Below are 19,591 nucleotides of genomic sequence, written 5' to 3' on the forward strand. Positions count from 1 at the left end.
ACAGGCGTCTTCTTCTTGCCCTGTGTTTGGCTCGGCTGCCAATGTCAACATTCCGTCGCTGGGATGCAGGAATGCCGTTGCATCCGTGTTGCATTCAAGGACTAACACATTTATAAGATTACATTGGTGGTGGAATAGTGTGAAGAGGAAATGCCAGGATCAACAAGACTACGTTTTCAATTTTCTGAATTGGGAAAGAGAAGAAAAAACACAAAAATATATTATTTATAACTTTCGGAGCAGAAAGTGTGAAGGAGGCGAGTGCTGTGTCAGCACGTTGCCGTGACAACGCACAACATTCCTTTGCGTCTGGCCCCCTTTCATGGCCGTCTGCAGTCTCGCGCACGTGACCGTCGCTCGCTCAGCAGAAAAAATTGCAATGGTAGTTTTTGAAAAGCCCGGCAATGAATGCTCATCTTTCGGTGCACTTGATGGCGATAGACGTCCAATCCATTTCGTTTGGGAAGGTCTGAGAGCGATTGAATTCCTTTGAATTAGGAACAATGATTGTGAATTTTGGTGACAAAGTGCCCAATTTGCCATGTGCCGTGGCATGAAGATGTTTTCGGCATACACGTACGGCAGAAAACGCAGACAAGACTGCACAGTGCTCTTGCACTCCTCTTTAAAAGAAACTGGCGTATTTTAAGCCAAAACAACTGTTGTTTGATTGAACAATATGTCTATATGCTGCCATAGCAGATGCATGGCGCATGAAGCCCCCGAACTATTATTAATATGTCCGTTTTACCCTGAAAACCCCTGTTTCCAGAGGTCGCGCAAGCGCTTTTGTTTCAACCCAGCCGTAAAATGAAGGTAATTATATTTATTATTCAAAATGTCTGTTGATTTTAGCTTTGAATTATTAATTGATGTCTCATATTTCATTAAAAAAAGAAAGACTTAAAAAAAATTATTCCCTCACATATTTTAAAATTTTCAACGGATTATGTCACAATGAAAAAAATGGCGTCTGTAAAAAAGTCACAGATATCTACCTCATAACTATCGCTTAATTGCATTTTTTTATTTGTCACTGTCACATTTTCCCTGTTATGAGATGATAATCAATCCAAACAAAGAAAAATGGGGGAAAACGTTTAAAAGGGTAAATATATGAATTTTTAAAATGCTCTCCTGTTCAAAATGTTTCTTCCCCCAGAAAATTGAGATTTTAAAGACACTGCTGACACTACATTGTTTTTTATTGATTTCACTCATTGGCTACCATTGTCAGCAACCCATTTGATGTGGGAGGGATTGCAGCGAATGAACAAACATTCACTCTCCCGCTTCAAATGAATTGGACATCTACTAGGCCTGAACGATATTGGAAAAAACTATTGTTGCGATTTTTTTGAGGTGTGCAATATATTGCGATATTATATTGCGATAGTAAAAAAAAATTTATATATATAATTTTTTTTTTTTTTTTTAAGAAATTTTCACTAGATGACTTGAATAGCTGTTTGGAAATACTTTGCATGACACACCGTGACCACAGTGTATTCATATAATAACGTTTCATTTGTGAACGACAGGCATGAAAATGGGTCAGGGGTTAAAAAGGTGAGAAGGGTGTGGAGGAAATATGTTCCAGTACACTGCACACCCCAACAAAATATTGAGCTCTGTCGACCCACACTGTGTTTCAGCAGGGCCGTGCAGAGACCGGTGGAGGGGCGGGTGCTCGTAGATCAAAAGGGGCACATGAACAAGTATTTAATACACCTTAAAAGAACATAACTTCAATTTTAACCAGCTTTAGATAATAATTCGCTGCGACTGTGACATACTTTAATTGGGAGGGGGCAACAGTGAATAGAAATCAAAACTGTCATCAACACTTTCTAGCTGTGACTCAGTCAGTCTGCCTCTTTTCTTCCTTCAACCTCTGCATCAAAACTTCCTTCCTCAACTTGTTCATCTGAGAACAAACCACATCAGATGGTCACTGAGCCACCAACAGCACAGTTTTCTCAAAACTATTATTTTATTATTATCCATACTTAACAACTCTAGCACCTAATGATTAATAAAGCAATGACATAAAATCTTATGTTGAATCTTATCTTGAAACAAATTTTTCCATTGAAGTAATGTTGTTTTGCGTTTGGGCCACATTTTGGCTAAGACATTTGTGTCTTTATTATTCAATCAAATAAGTTGCTTCAAACAAAAAAATATATCAAAAGAAAAACTTTGCACATGTGTCAATCACCGTTTAACAAAGCCTGAGAGGGTTTGAGTAGACTCACTATGAAGCATTTAATAAAGCCAAGCATTTTCTTACTACTTTATTCTTGTTTAAAAATAATTCGGTGGGGCAGTAACATGTTTGAAACTTATCATAATTCTTACATTTTGAAGTGTTTGAAAACCATTTATAAATGATACTTTGGTGAAAAAAGTGAAAAAACATGTCTTATATATATGTATCTTTTTTCCAATGTAAAATCTGAATAAATACATTGAACATGCGCAAAAAAAATGGGGGGGGGGGGGCTACTTTGCGGTTTTCACTTATTGCGGCGGGTTGTGGTCCCCATTAAACGCGAAAAACGAGGGATCCCTGTATTTCTGAAAAGCTTTAAGAAGCAAGAGTCATTCCCACCACTCGTCGAGCCGGTGTTGTGCCGACACCGGCCGTCAGCTCAAGTCCCAGCCGAAAATAACGCGTCTCAGGTGGACGACGGGAGCGATACGAGGCGCCCCCCTCCATCCGAGAGCATGCCGCTTAATTTGACTCAACAGTGTGTTTCTTCGTTTATAATACCGCTAAATACACAAGCTTGACGCCAATTTATCGGGAGCTATTTTTTTTCATGGGAGATTTGGCTAGCTCTGGCAGTGTTCAACGCAAGCTGCAACGAATGGCAGTAACTTTTTTATATCGCAAAATGTGAAAACGATTGAAACCATTACTCACCAAATTCAATCTGCTGGCAAATACAGGCAAGTGTGTATGCTGTGCTCTGGTCTGCCCCGGTGTGGATAAGGCCTGCTTTTTGTTTTCGCAGCTATGCAATGCCACCCAAAGGCTCTCCGAGCACTCCATGTACAGTAAGGAGTGCGCGCGTTTGGAATAATGGAAGGCACCTCGGGCCGATGATTGGTTCTCGTCAGCGAAGCATCTAGAAGGATTTGCTGACTGTCCAAGTGTCAGTTTTTTAAAGAACCGATTTCTTAAGTGCTCAGTTTACGTACTAAGTTAATCACATGATGATAATAATAATAATAATTAAATAAAACCTCCCGACCCCCCCCCTCCCAAAAAGAATTTCTCCTCGGATCTACGCAATTCACGTAGGTTGCTCTTTTTGACTTCAAAACGGCGAATTTCGCCGAAAGGTGAGAGATTTCCATGCCTGGATTAAGATTGCTGTATTATTATGAAGGGATCCAGGAAGCCATGTCTGCTCAAAATAGATAATTTATTGAACACAATATTTGACACTTCAACAGCAGCAAATACATTAAATGACAAATAAAAGAGCAGGTGCATTCGTCCCCTAAGTTTTTGACAAAATATAACAATGAATAAAAACTTCTGTAAAATAACAACAAAGTTGTAAACATATTTGAACAAATATATTAAATATGACGAATAAGAGTTGTTTTAATTTTTAATTTTTTTGTCAAGAATCAACAACAAGTGGGACACAATCGTGAAGTGAAACAACATTTATTGGATGATTTAAACTTTTTTAACAAATAAAAAACTGAAAAGTGGGGCGTGCAATATTATTCGGCCCCTTTACTTTCAGTGCAGCAAACTCACTCCAGAAGTTCAGTGAGGATCTCTGAATGATCCAGTGTTGTCCTAAATGACCGATGATGATAAATAGAATCCACCTGTGTGTAATCAAGTCTCCGTATAAATGCACCTGCTCTGTGATAGTCTCAGGGTTCTGTTTAAAGTGCAGAGAGCATTATGAAAACCAAGGAACACACCAGGCAGGTCCGAGATACTGTTGTGAAGAAGTTTAAAGCCGGTTTTGGATACAAAAAGATTTCCCAAGCTTTAAACATCTCAAGGAGCACTGTGCAAGCCATCATATTGAAATGGAAGGAGCATCAGACCACTGCAAATCTACCAAGGCCCGGCCGTCCTTCCAAACTTTCTTCTCAAACAAGGAGAAAACTGATCAAGGATGCAGCCAAGAGGCCCATGATCACTCTGGATGAACTGCAGAGGTCTACAGCTGAGGTGGGAGAGTCTGTCCATAGGACAACAATCAGTCGTACACTGCACAAATCTGGCCTTTATGGAAGAGTGGCAAGAAGAAAGCCATTTCTCAAAGATATCCATAAAAAGTCTCGTTTAAAGTTTGCCACAAGCCACCTGGGAGACACACCAAACATGTGGAAGAAGGTGCTCTGGTCAGATGAAACCAAAATTGAACTTTTTGGCCACAATGCAAAACGATATGTTTGGCGTAAAAGCAACACAGCTCATCACCCTGAACACACCATCCCCACTGTCAAACATAGTGGTGGCAGCATCATGGTTTGGGCCTGCTTTTCTTCAGCAGGGACAGGGAAGATGGTTAAAATTGACGGCAGACAAATACAGGACCATTCTGGAAGAAAACCTGTTGGTATCTGCACAAGACCTGAGACTGGGACGGAGATTTATCTTCCAACTGGACAATGATCCAAAACATAAAGCCAAATCTACAATGGAATGGTTCAAAAATACACGTATCCAGGTGTTAGAATGGCCAAGTCAAAGTCCAGACCTGAATCCAATGGAGAATCTGTGGAAAGAGCTGAAGACTGCTGTTCACAAACACTCTCCATCCAACCTCACTGAGCTCGAGCTGTTTTGCAAGGAAGAATGGGCAAGAATGTCAGTCTCTCGATGTGCAAAACTGATAGAAACATACCCCAAGCGACTTGCAGCTGTAATTGGAGCAAAAGGTGGCGCTACAAAGTATTAACGCAAGGGGGGCGAATAATATTGCACGCCCCACTTTTCAGTTTTTTATTTGTTAAAAAAGTTTAAATTATCCAATAAATTTTGTTCCACTTCACAATTGTGTCCCACTTGTTGTTGATTCTTGACAAAAAATTAAAATTTTATATCTTTATGTTTGAAGCCTGAAATGTGGCGAAAGGTTGCAAGGTTCAAGGGGGCCGAATACTTTTGCAAGTCACTGTACATGTGATAAACTTCCTTAAATTCAATGCAGAAGGCTAAAAAGATTGGACGGCTATCACCCACCGTCAAGGCCACAGAGTTCATTTTTACGCTTAATTTATTTTTTGAAAAAGGAAAAAAAAAAAATTCAGATTCCATTAGTCCTTGATGGAAGCACTTGACCACGAAAAATGTAAAGCCCAGATTAATATAACAGTGAATAATGTGATTTATAAAATATAAGACGATAATCTGTTTTCATCAACTATCAACTCATGGTTTTTGGCAGAACTAACAACTAGAGCTGTTTTATCTCATTAGAGTATTTTTTTAGCTGTTTGCTGTCGTTGGGAAGGGCTGCAATAGTAGTCGTTGTAGTAGCAGCTCCCCAGGTGAACTCCTTAGCTAACGATTAGCGCTAAACATTTGAGTTACAGCAGTTGATCCTGAGGAATGTACGCTGTTAATTCTCTTTAATTGGGAACAATCTCATACTTTCCATGTGACCAAGTGCCTGAGTGTTGGGGGCCCGGGGGTCTGTTATGTGCTCCATTAGCATTACCTTGAAGAGTTATGCAAGTATGTTAATCGACAAATTGATTTCCACGCCAATATGGGCGCAGTGTTGTTTTAGGCAGCCCTTTTCATTTTTGCCTTCGTCTTTTGGACAAAAAATGCTCATAGTCTTGGTCATTTCAAAATGTGTCAGTTTTCATCGACGAATAGTCAAAAATGTTTCATCTGTAAAAAAATCAAAGGCTTTCGTCCCCCAAAAAATGTAAAAAAATAAAATAAAAAAATCTTATCTTGGCCAGAAAGTATATGCAATGTTGCTGTAGGCTTGTCTGTGCTGAGTGATCATCACACACCAAATGTAACTTGTAGTGTTAGCATAGCATTCACGTCTAGTGTGGTAAGTGTCGTCTTAAACTCTTGGAAAACTTTTGACCAGTGTTGTTTTCGTCAATGATGGTTATAACGAAAATATTTCGTCGACGAACAATTTTTTTCATGACGACGACGAGACGATAGTGAGTTAAAAATGTATCTTGAGGGACTAAAACTTACCAGCACCAATGCCAGTTTTCGTCTGATAAGACGAGAATGAGACAAAAATGCGCCATAGTTTTCGTCGCATGTTCACAATGTGTGACATTTTATGTGTAGTTAGCCTGCCTGGTTGTGTCACACATGTGACGTGCTGCGACCCCCCCCCCCCCCAACTCACTCACTAGGGTCCTTTCCAGTCTCCCCATTGCTTGTTTTGAGACACACACGGTAAGATTTATCTTCTTATCCTAGCAAGAGAGAATATGCAATGTTGTTTTAGACTTTAAATGTCTGTGCTGAGTGCTAAATGTAACTTGTAGCGTTAGCATAACACTCCCGCTCACATTAGCATTAGGTTGATGCTAACAGTGAGCGTCCTCCTAAACTCTTGAACAACTTTTTTTTTACATACAGTTTGTGGCGTCCTGCCAGGTAAAACTAATTGAAAATAATTTAGCCTACTGTTTTTCTGCTGAGTGTGTATTATCACGTAATAGATTTGTAGATGCTACAATATGTGCTCGTTCGTCAGTGTTCATTGGAAACCTATTCTTTTTAATTTTTGGAGTGAAACTTTCTAATTTTATGGACGAAAACATTTTTAGTAAACTAAAACTAAAGCGACTGCCATAAACGATGCATGGAACTACTGTTAGCTGTAACTGACACTAACAAAACGAAAACAACAATACAACAGCGTTGTTGGGGACACCTGGCCATGCTAATGCTATGCTAACACTAGTTATTTAGTGTGCGATGTTCACTTAGCATAGATCTCTAAAGGCTAAAGCAACATCGCTTAAATCTCTGGCCAAGATAAGAAAAGTTTCAATCTTACTGTGTGTTTCAAACCAAGCAAGCCTGGAGCACAGCCTGGTTTGAAGGACATCCTAAACACCGTGCGGGGGCCAGTAATAATAAGACGATAAGAAAATGTCACGCATCGTCAACATATGACAGAAACGATGTCGCATTTTCCTCTTTGATAAAAAATTCGGCGACGATATATTTTGTTTATCGTCACCGTGTATGGGAGGTGTTTTAAATCCCCCTCTGTCGCTTTGTCTTCAGCCATCATGTACGTGATGGGCGCCCTGGGCCCGGCGGCGGGATACCTGCTTGGTGGCGTCCTCATCGGCTTCTACGTGGACCCCAAGACGGCGGTTAACATCGACCAGAGCGATCCCCGCTTCATCGGAAACTGGTGACCGCAAACTAACGCGCGCGGGAACGTTGCCGCCTCTCATCTGCAACTCCTCCGTGATAAAATTAATCTACAACTATTTTCATTGTCAATTACCGTAATTTTGGACTAAAAGTTTGTTAACTGATTGCCTGTCATTAACAGCATGTGTTGTCCAATACATTTGAAGTGTGAAGGTGCCTTCAAATGTATTGGACGATCAACTACGGTACCTTAACTTTGATTGACAAATAAGCTAGTTATGACTAAATTTGAGCATCAATGCATTGACTTTGATGGGAACCTTGCCCCTAGCGACATGGCCGCCCTGAGGCCATTTTGGTAGGGGCGATGAAAGCTCTTTTCATGCTTCTGCCATGAACTGAAATTAGTTTATCACTAGTAGACGTCCAATCTATTGAAAGCGGGAGTGTGGCAGCGAATGAACATTTATTAGTTTGTTGCCATCCCTCCCACTTCTAATAGATTGGACATCTTGCACTGTCAATGACAGCCAATGAGGTAAAAAAAGGGGCTAGTTGAGTCCAAGATTAAAGTAAAGCTCAAATACAATGCTGGCCAAAAGTATTGGCACCCCTGCAATTCTATCAGATAATGCTCAATTTCTCCCAGAAAACGATTGCATTAGTAATATCTTCATTTATTTTGCTTGCAAAGAAAAAACACAAAAAAGAATGAAAAAAAATTGAATCATTATCATTTTACACAAAACTCCAAAAATAGGCCGGACAAAAATATTGGCACCCCCAGCCCAATACTTGGTAGCACAACCTTTGGGCAGAATAAATGCGAACAACCGCTTCCTATATCCATCAATGAGTTTCTTACCATGCTCTGCTGGAACTTTAGACCATTCTTCTTTGGCCACCTGCTCCAGGTCTCTGAGATTTGAAGGGTGCCATTTTCAGATCTCTCCACAGGTGTTCTATAGGACTCAGGTCTGGACTCACTTTAGAAGTCTCCAGTGCTTTCTCTCAAACCATTTTCTAGTGCTTTTTGAAGTGTATTTTGGTCCTTTGTCCTACTGGAAGACCCTCTGAAGACCCAGCTTTCTCACACTGGGCCCTACATTACGCTGCAAAAAATGTTGTTAGTCTTCAGACTTCATAATGCCATGCACACGGTCAAGTAGTCCAGTGCCAGAGGAAGCAAAACAACCCCAAAACATCAGGGTACCTCCGCCATGTTTGACTGTGGGGACGGTGGTATTTTCTTTGAAGGCCTCGTTTTTTCCCCCCTGTTGACTCTATGTTGATGCCTTTTCCCCAAAAGCTCTACTTTTGTCTCATCTGACCTGAGAACATTCTTCCAAAACGTTTTTGGCTTTCTCAAGTAAGTTTTGGCAAACTCCAGCCTGGCTTTTTTATGTCTCTGGGTCAGAAGTGGGGTCTTCCTGGGTATCCTACCATAGAGTCACTTTTCATTCAGACGCCGACGGATAGTACGGGTTGACACTGTTGTTTCGTCGGACTGCAGGCAAAGGTTAGGAAAGGATTGAACTTGTTTGGATTAGGGCTGTCCGAAAGGATTAATTTCCTCCCGATTAGTCAGCCGACTATTTTGACGATTAGTCGACTAATCTAATTTTTTTTTTTTTTTTTTTTTAACTAATTTAATAATGACATTTTTGTTGAAGCTTATTAATTCACAAAAACATTTTGGAATACCTAAATTCTTTATTAATGTATGAATAACATAAATATCAATAATAAATCACAAACAATGAGGTCAAATGCTGCTGGCATTAACTTGTAACTTCACCTTTTTAACAGGAGTCAAAACAATTCTTAACTCTTTTTGTGGTATGTCTATATTGTTATAAATCTTAAAATGAATTGCAATGGGCCTCATGTCCCAGACAATCATTTTCAGAATACTTTGTGTGAGTTGAGATGCTCTTTCTGGTGTACATTCCGCATTTTTGGGGAGGGGAAAAACTGTTCAACTTTTGTGTTTTAACCTGAAAATAGATAAAGCAGAGGGCACACTGAAATATTACCACAATTATTTTGAATGAAAGTCACACATAGTCATTGTAACAAAAAATTAATATATAGTATTAATTTTATAGTATGCTACTATATGTATATACACAATAATATAAAGTAACTAACATTAGTGCACTCGTGGATTACAGTAAACAGGCCAGTGCTGTTTCCATATATATTTTTATCTTGTATTTACAGGATATATATATATATATTTTTTTTTCCCCCTTCCATGATCCTAATGAATTTAATAATAATTAAGTATATATTACATAATTATTTATATATTATTTATTAATTATTTTGTTAAATAAAAATGCACATTGATAATGACGCACATAAAGGCAACTTCAAATCGTTAGAAAGTTGTATGGACTTACAATCCGCTAGCTTGATGTTTCTTGTTGTCTTCCAATATTACACGTGGGTGACGGCACTTGTTCATTCTTAGCCAACGTGCTACCGTGGTATTCGAGCTTAGCAAAGAGTACACACAGTGGCATCCTCCATATTTTCCTTGAAATAATTCCTAGCTCTGGCTTTTCTGGTCCGCTTTTTTGGCTTTATGCCGCTTTCACCGTGTTACCAATTCTGCCCTTCTTGGTAATTGGCGGTGTTCAACTCCTCGCCGTAGTGAGGAGTGAACTGGCGATTCACTTGGCTCGCTGTTGTCGGTTCATCCGATTTCCTCCTCAGGAAGGCGGCGGTGTGCATAAAAACACCAAGAGGTGTCGGATGGCTTTTTCTGGATACTTTTATTGACCAAAACAAAAACGTGGGGGATGCACCCATTTAACTGAGCGCTGCCCGCACACTTTCCCAACTCTCACCTAACTCTCTCTCTCTCGCTCGTCCACTTTCTTCCTCTCCGCTCAATCTGACATTGCCGTCACATTGAGAACAACAGCGGCCGTCTTGGGGGTGCCGGTAACAACCGCTTGCACTGCGAGCGCCCGCCATTCTAAACTTTATCAACATATAATTTTTTTTTAACCCGCCGACGGTATGTTTTGCCCGTCGACGCATTTATGTCGTCGATGACATCGACAACTTCGACTAGTCGGGACAGCTCTAGTTTGGATGTTAGTCGAGGTTCTTTATCAACCATCCGCACAATCTTTCGTTGAAATCTCTCGTTTCTTTTCCGTTCATATCTAGGGAGGTTAGCCACAGTGCCATGGGCTTTACACTTATTGATGACACAGGAAGATTCAGGTCTTTGGAGATGGACTCATAGCCTTGAGATTACCCATGCTTCCTCACAATTTTGCTTCTCAAGTCCTCAGACAGTTCTTTGGTCTTCTTTCTTTTCTCCATGCTCCATGTGGTACACACGAGGACACAGGACAGAGGTTGAGTCAACTTTAATCCATTTTAACTGGCTGCAAATGTGATTTCGTTATTGCTACCACCTGTCATGTTCCACAGGTAAGTAAGAGGTGCTGTTAATTACACAAATTAGAGAAGTGTCACATGATTTTTCAAAGGGTGCCAATACTTATGTCCATTTTAGGAGTTTTGTGTAAAATGATTTTTTTTTTTTTTTTAAACATTCTCTTTTGTGTTTTTTCATTGCAAGCAAAATAAATGAAGGTATCACTACCAAAGCATTTATAATTGTAATCATTTTCTGGGAGAAATTGAGCATTATCTGACAGAATTGCAGGGGTGCCAATACTTTTGGCCAGCACTGTATATGGCTGTATTATCAGTTTTAGCATGCCGAAACTGCCGGTGTCCAGTGCACGCCTGAGCTTAGCCTCAAACATTATTAAAAAGAACATAAATAAATAAATGAGGATCTTGCAAAAGAATAAGTGGCTAACTTGTAGAGCAATAGTTTGCTATCTTAAATGCTATATAATGCTAATGTTTACCAGTTGGTTTAAATGTATTTTACTTCTGTCGATGTCCCTTTAGGGGCTCCGTACTAGCCTGTTATCACCAATTAATCATTGGTGTGCATGTTGGCCAGAAAAAGAACACATATTTTGAACTCATTAGCTGCCATTGACAGCACTAGAAAAAGCCACGTCATCGCATGTCTATCATTGTCGGTGTCCGTCCAGGTGGAGCGGCTTCCTGCTGTGCGCGGGGGCCATGCTGCTGATCATCTTCCCCATGTTCGCCTTCCCCAAGAAGCTGCCGCCGCGACACAAGAAGAAGAAGAGGAGGAAAAAGCTGGGCTTGGACGACGCGTCCAGTGACGACGACGTCCTCAAGGAGAAGAGCAACAACAACAAAGCCGTCACCTCCTCCATGGGCTTCGGGAAGGACATCAAAGGTAGGCCTTTCCCCACTGAGATTGCCGACAATACCGGCGGACTTTTTTATTTTTCCCCCCAGACCTTCCCAAGGCGGCCATGAGGATTCTGAGCAACGTCACCTTCCTGTTCGTCAGCTTGTCGTACACGGCCGAGAGCGCCATCGTCACCGCTTTTATCACCTTCATCCCCAAATTCATTGAGTCGCAGTTTGGTATCCCCGCGTCCAGTGCTAGCATCTACACGGGTGAGCCGACAACTTTTCTTCCAGAGATATCTCGGGGTGTGACAATATATGGAAATGGGGATATATCACGATTAGATTTGGGACAAAATATCATACGGAACGTCACGATATGCATCGTGTTTAAAAATAAATAAATAAAAGTATCGCGGTATATAGCCTCGTATCGCAAATTTGCAGTTGGAGCCACCGGAGATGACGTTAGTATTTTGTCACCCGGTAGGCTTGATCATCGTGCCCAGTGCCGGCGTGGGCATCGTGCTGGGCGGCTACATCATCAAGAAGCTGAAGCTGGGTGCCCGCGAGTCGGCCAAGCTGGCCATGATCTGCAGTGGCGTCTCGCTGCTCTGCTTCTCCACGCTCTTCATCGTGGGATGCGAGAGCATCAACCTGGGCGGCATCAACATACCTTACACCACCGGGTAAGTCCAGGAAAAATAAACGACTCGTCGGTGGCCGTTTTGTTGAGAGGTCTGGTCCAAATGGATTGGACACAGTGGCGTTGCTAAGGAAAGATATCCCTGGTGGGACCGCCGCTGTTTCGTGCACGCAGCAAAAATTTTCAAATTTGCATGTATAAATAAGTAAACAATGTATAAGGCCACATCAAAAGAAATATGGAGTCGGTAGACAATATACAATGGTACCTCGACAATTAGGCATGTGCCGGTATGAGATTTTGACGGTTTGATAACCTTAAGCAAAAATACCGGGGTTTCACGGTATCACGGTATTGCAATTATAGCTCTAAAATGTGTTTTTTTGAGATGTATGGGTTTAAAAAAATTCCATTGAACAGGATTTTTTACTTTTCACAGCATGTTTGCAAATTGGAACAAAAACGTGAATATAATGTTAAAATAAATAAAATAACCACAAATAGATAACTTAAATATTTTAAAGTGATCCTCTAACTTAAATACATGTAGGCTCTAATAAACCACAATTGTTCTCTTGTACTAAAATATGTTGTCAGAAACACATAAAACGTTAAATCAATGGCAATATTTTATAATATTTACTACATATTTTGACCGTTAGTTGGTGCCATGGTTTGCGGGCTCGCAGTGATGACGTCATTGGGATCTTTCCAAATGTGTAGCGTGTTCAACAATTGCTTATTGCTGCCTAAACTCGCAAAGTAAAATGCCACGATGAGCTGCTTTTGGATGCAATTTCCAGTCAAATGGAAACCAGTTTTGCCCAACTTTTGTCTTATCAGGTATTTGCTGCACGCATTTTTCCCTGAAGCTCGTCTTGTGAACGACTGACAGTGCTGTCCTGCTCTTCACTTTTCAGATCTGGTTCAAATAGGAAGGGTAGAACCGACGACATGTTGGGAAAGCTAACGAGTGACACGCTGGAATTTCGGCAACGCGACCAGTGACATCACGCACTGCGACGTAACAAGAATGGCGACCTATCACTTAACAGAATTTTACAAACTTTATTAAAACAAACATTAAGAGGGGTTTTAATATCAAATTATTATAACTCATACTAACATTTATCTTTTAAGAATTACTTGTCTTAAAAATAGAGGATCCCTTTGAATAAAATTGAAATAAATAGAACTAAATCCTCAGCTCAAGTTGCTCAATATTAGAAAACTAACAACAACAACAAAAAAATGAACTGGGCTTAAAATCAATTTGATGATTATATATTGTTTATGGAAAACACATACCACTACTACTATTAATGTTAAGTAGTTCAGCATTCATGGAGAGTGAAAGCAAGAGAGAGCGTTTGTGTATGACTCGTATCGTTATTTACACATTATACACACACACCCTCTCTCAACACAGAAAGTCTTGGTGGGGTGAATATCCCCTGGTCTCCGGCGCTTGGCGTGGAGCCTGTTCGGGGTGCGGGGTGGGTGCTCGGGCGGCGGGGGGGTGATCGGGGCTCTGGGGCCGGTGGTTCTGGCGGACGGTGCCACGCCTGCGGGAGCCTGCCTCTTAATTCACGCACTCCTCACTTTGCACTGTAAATACCTCTCACCCTGGCACCTACATACTCATTCATTCTTCCTAGGAAAAGTCTGGACGGAGCCATACAGTCTCAGCCTGGCTCCTCCTTGATTTGAATGCATCTCACACCAATGTTGTGGGATGGATGGGACCTGTCTGGGGGGGTGTGACATCACGATTACCTCCTCACAGCAGGCCCCGCCACTCCCGCAACTTTTTTTTTAACGCACCACACACATCATTCTCCATAGGGGAGCTCCAGCAAAGGGCGGTGGGACGGGCGGCTGGGTAGGAATTCCATGCAGCGGTCCCACTGCCCCAAGCTGAGCTCTCCTATTTTAATGCACACATTGCACTACCCTCCCCATCCCCCCATCACATTACATCACTGTGCTGGGTAATGGCTGCCAGCCGGGGACCTGGCAGTCACAGTAATAGGGTGGAAGGTGGGTCCCACATTTTTTCTCTATGGCGTGGCTCCCGGGGCGTGGCCTCCCCTCTGCCTGGGCTGCCGGCCGTGGGAATGGGGGGAGTTGGGGGCTTCAATCTCGTGTCGGCTCCTCGGCGCGCTCCCACTTCCGCCTTCCCCTCTCTTCTCTGCCCGGGCATCCGCCCTGTAATCGGACGCGGGTCGCAGGCTGGACGCCGGTGTGTCAGCTGCCCTGCCCTGGGCTTGGTGGGCCGCTTGGGGTCCCGTGGTGTGCTGCGCCGGTTGGGGGGCTGTGGCTCGTGGGGCAGGTGGGTGGAGAGGGGTGGGCGTGGGGGTTGGTGGTGCGTCAGCCTACCCTGCATGTTTTTGGATGTATTATTCTTTGTATGATGAATCATTTTTTTGTAATGTGAAGCGAAAAAAAGCATCAAAACTCATGTCCTAAAGCTTTCGAGGTCCCACTGTATTTCGTAGCAATAATGAACTATTAATCAGGGCTGTTCCGATCATGTTTTTTTGCTCCCGATCCGATCCCGATCGTTTTAGTTTGAGTATCTGCCGATCCCGATATTTCCCGTTCCGATTGCTTTTTTTTTTTTTTTTTTTAAACCTGTCCTGTTCAGCTGTTTGACACAGAGAATGGAAGTCTAAGTGCCCTGATTCTGAACAGTTTTAATGTTTCACATGGAGAGTCTGACATACTCCCATTGTGATCATTCAAAATACCTTTTTATTATGACAAAGCAGCGAACAGGAAGGGATTATGGGGGGACAGAAGAAAAGAAATACAAGAGAAGAAAGAAAAGAAACACATACACAAACAACAACAAGATGCGCAGCTTATCCCTCCTCCCGCCGCCCAGCAAAGGAGCCACCGTCCCCCCCCCGGGACCCAGGGTGGTCCCCCGGGCCACCCGCGCGCCCATCAACCGGCCTTCAGGGATGGCAGGAGGGATTGCTTTTTTTTTTTTTTTTGCTCCTGATTCAATTCCAACCATTCCCGATAATTTTTCCCGATCACATACATTTTGGCAGTGCATTAAGAAAAAAATGAATAAAACTCGGACGAATATATACATTCAACATACAGTACATAGGTACTGTATTTCTTTATCATGACAATAAATCCTCAAGATGGCATTCACGTTATTAACATTCTTTCTGTGAGAGGGATCCACGAATAGAAAGACTTGTAATTCTTAAAGGATAAATGTGACTTTGTATATTGTGACTAAATATTGCCATCTAGTGTATTTGTTGAGCTTTCAGTAAATGATACTGTAGCCATTTAACTGTTCTGCCCAAATGCATGATGGGAAGTGCAACCATGACTGTGCGTAGTGTAACCAATTGATATGTTCTCTGCGTTGGAAAACAACAAAGGATGTTAAGAAAAAGATCGACTACTACCTTTCATCCCCATATTGCGTCCCATGATGTATCTAATCGTTGGGAGAGGGATTGTAAAGCTTTAGCCAATTAAAAAGTCTCCAAAGGCTGCCAAAATTCACTCTACTCATTTTACGCTGCCGTTTAGCTCTAAATATAGGTATATCGGCGCCATTAAAGACTGAACGCGACAATGCGTGAGTGGGTCGTGCAACACATGCGTTAAAATATTTAACGCGATGAATTTAAAAAACATTAATTACCGCAGTCAACGCGATAAATTTGATAACCCTACTTTAAGCCTAAACTAAAGACTCTGGATGAGTAACACATTATGTCTGTAACGTTAAATACAATTAGAAAACGAATCAATTAAAAAAAAAAATATATATATATATATATATATATTGAAAAAAAGGCATGTCCGACATTTTTTTGCCGATACAGATACTTTGAAAATGACGTGATCGGACCCGATCGATCGGGACATCTCTACTATTAATACTAGCTGATGATTTAATGGGTGTGTTGATCGCTTTGAGTCAAATGAAGTTTTTATCACGGCAACGTGCAGGCCGACGCTGACCATGACGCAGAGGAACCTGACGGGCGGCTGCAACGTCAACTGCGGCTGCCGAATCCACGAGTACGCTCCCGTCTGCGGCTCGGACGGCATCACCTACTTCAACCCCTGCCTGGCCGGCTGCAGCAGCGTCGCCAACGACAGCGCGGGCGTAAGATGGTCTCGTCGCGCTCGGCCCAAAGCTCCAAAAGGCAAATCTGAGCGTCCTTCTGGCAGGTCCGCAACTACTCGGAGTGCGCCTGCGTGCAGAGCCGGCAGGTGATCACGCCGTCGTCGGGCGGCGCGGGCGGCAACCAGCTGCAGCTGGTCATCGTCAAGACCTACCTGAACGAGAACGGACACGCCGTGTCGGGAAAGTGCGACCGCACCTGCGGGACCCTCATCCCCTTTCTGGTCTTCCTCTTCATCGTAACGCTCATCACTGCCTGCGCGCAGCCCTCCGCCATCATCGTCACGCTCAGGTGAGCGTTGTGCATTTTCCGTGCCATTCTTCACTCGTTTGCGAAGATTTGGGTGAGAAAGACTACAGGTAGTCCCCACGTTACCACTCTCATCCACCATTTTGTCTCGGGTCGTTTTTTTTTTTTAAATTGTCGCATAAACAGTACCTTATTGTACCTCACAGTATTTTATTTTTTACTTTATTAGTATGAGGTGTTCTGTCCCAACTAAATGGGAAGCTAGCTTTACATACAAGGCAATTGTGCTTTTTAAAGCGTTTGAATTTTGACAATTTGTAAAACTGTAAAGCAGACCTTTTAGTCGGAATCATGCCAGCCGAACTGCCGGACCCGCGCTGGCATAGCTCCAATGGCCGGGGCCGACGGAACTCCGACAACCCGGCCAAAAGGCCAAACTCTGCGCGTTCAGCTTAGTCATAACCCCTTGTACTGGCTCCATTTTGAAAGCTGGAAAAAGGCTGCGAAACAAAAGTTGACAATTTATTAGGGCTGCAGCTATCGAATATTTTAGTAATCAAGTAATCGACTGAAAATTCTATCGATTAATCGAGTAATCGGATAAAACAAATATATTTTTAGGTGAAGAGCAATTATAAATATGCATGAGAAAACAAGACATTTCATCTAATCTTGAACCATTTTCAGTCAATCAATGTCTTTATTTTTTATGTATATTGTTGAAAACAGCCAACAATTGCATCTCAGATGTAACTAGAATTAAAAAAGACTAATTCACTCTTTCACTCAAAAAACTTTTAGATCTTATTAAAAAATATATATATATCTTACCTAAAAAATGCCGTTACGCTTGATAACACACATCACTTAAAAGTTAGATTTTGAGTTTTTGCAGTGTTCAAAATAAATGAATGATACAGGCTGTATTGGAGCACATTAGGGACCAGTGCTACTTGGTGTTTTATCCAGCAATGACTACTGAGCTGAAATTGATGGTTAGCATTATTGAGTTTTTATTTGACACCCTCATCACTCCACAACTCTGTTATGTTAAAGCCTGTATGTAAGACACGTTAGCCGCGCATCGAAAGTGGTCATAATTAATAGAAACCTAGCCTGCCGCAGGGCTAACGTTACGTGAGCTAGTGACAGTAACGTTAATCTTATTTATTAGCGCTTAACGCTATTTATTAGCGCTTCGTGCTCTACTGCTTTAAGATGGCGGTCGTTTACTAACGCCGCTGACACTGTCATTTCGCATCTAGTTCAACATACATGTGAGCTCTATGAGACGCATCAGTCGCTACCTGCTACCAACGTAGCATCGTGCGGGCTAGTATTTAGCAAAATCAGCGTCGTTTGTAGCGGCTGTCTGCTGCAGTAAGTTTTTTTTTTGTGGGGGGCTTCTTCCTCTACGCACGTGACATCAGCGCGTTGTCCCGCATTAAAAGTAGTCCGAGCAAAACGTGATGCTTGGAGCTGTCAAAATAAACGATTACTCGAGGTGAATAAAATTACTCGGATCAGTTTTTAAACTCGAGTTACTGGAGTTGCTCGAGTATTCGTTTCAGCTCTACAATTTTTTCAGTTCGACACCGATCAAATGGCAAGTCAAAACAGCTACAGACCCAGGCGAGGAGGCAGACTCGTTCCAGGGTCACCATATCACAAGTCAACAAAAGGTTGCCGATAAAAAGGACCACGATTAGTTAAACATTGTCTTTTTGAAGGCTCTCGCGGGGCGGGCCATGGGCAAGAAGAGGGGAGTGTTTGGGTCTTTTGTTGCAGATTTGGGTGGTCAAATTTGTGTGTCACCGTTGCTGGGTAATGGTTAATGAGGCAACTGAGGTGGGAGGTTTTGCGCGCCTCACTGTCTGAAAGGCACTGAGCTATCAGAATTGGAGTTCTTTTTGTTATTGGATGTTTAGGTATAGTACAGGACGTATGTACAGGAAGATGTAGGACCTTTTGGCAGAACGCCGGAACATATGTCCCCCACACCCTTCTCACCTTTTAACCCCTGATCCATTTTCATGCCTGCATATCAATGTCTGATCTTGTTTTTCTTTATCTCTCGAAAAGAAAGTGATTGAATTGCAGGTAAACAACAGTAACATTGTTTTACTCATTAAACCAAATAGATCAACAAAATGCGTATTCTGAAGAAAAACTAAGGACCCCCCCCCCCCCCCCCGTATTTAAATTTTTTCAGCATTTGTAAAAAAAAAATAAAATAAAAATAAAAAAGCTTTGAGGAAAAACACATTTTAATCAGTTATGTGCAATAAAAAAAAACATAAGCTAACAAATGAGCGGGAACCCACAAAGCTCAGTGATGCTGCAACTTTCGGTGAAAAGTGATATGATTTATTTTGCAGGTCGGTGGCGGAGCAGGAGCGACCGTTTGCATTGGGAATGCAGTTTGTTCTACTCAGGACACTCGGTATGTACAAAAATCATACATTTAATTTGACATTTGCACGGTAAAACTGTAGATTTGTGATTTGCGAGATTGAATGTGTGCACTTCTGCACTGTTATATTAGTTCATTCGCCCCTTCCAAGTCAAAATGGATAGGACGTCTTGGGCTGTCAATGGCAGCTAATAAGTTGACAAGGAAATAACCCAAAAATGCCTCAAAACCAACAGGAAGTGACCTGGAAATGCCCCAAAATCTGCAGGAAGCAGTCTGAAAATGCTCAGAAACATCAACTGGAAAGTGACCCACCCGCAAGTCTTAAAGTGACAAGTAACTGAAGCAAAATCAACTCATTGACAACAATAGACGTTCAATTCACTACTGGAAGGAGTGGCTGTGAACGCTCATCTTTCGGCACCATTGACGGCGCCTGAAGTCCATTCGTCCCCTCCTAGTCAAAATGGATTGGATGTCTAGCATCGTCA

The 19,591-nt window shown here is 42.0% G+C and overlaps 1 protein-coding gene across 2 annotated transcripts in view; it reads left to right on the top strand.

The window, feature by feature from the left end:
• LOC130930013 (solute carrier organic anion transporter family member 5A1-like) overlaps nt 1-19,591 on the top strand; it is a 34,934-nt gene that overhangs the window by 10,768 nt on the left and 4,575 nt on the right. For both annotated transcript variants that reach the window (XM_057857674.1, XM_057857673.1), the window contains exons 3-9: nt 7,265-7,397; nt 11,455-11,669; nt 11,732-11,896; nt 12,117-12,315; nt 16,260-16,419; nt 16,485-16,729; nt 19,066-19,130. In XM_057857674.1, the coding sequence (XP_057713657.1) occupies nt 7,265-7,397; nt 11,455-11,669; nt 11,732-11,896; nt 12,117-12,315; nt 16,260-16,419; nt 16,485-16,729; nt 19,066-19,130 (1,182 nt within the window). The remainder of the gene's footprint in view (nt 1-7,264; nt 7,398-11,454; nt 11,670-11,731; nt 11,897-12,116; nt 12,316-16,259; nt 16,420-16,484; nt 16,730-19,065; nt 19,131-19,591) is intronic.

This window comes from Corythoichthys intestinalis, chromosome 14 (assembly GCF_030265065.1).
Source record: "Corythoichthys intestinalis isolate RoL2023-P3 chromosome 14, ASM3026506v1, whole genome shotgun sequence".
Lineage (NCBI taxonomy): Eukaryota > Metazoa > Chordata > Actinopteri > Syngnathiformes > Syngnathidae > Corythoichthys > Corythoichthys intestinalis.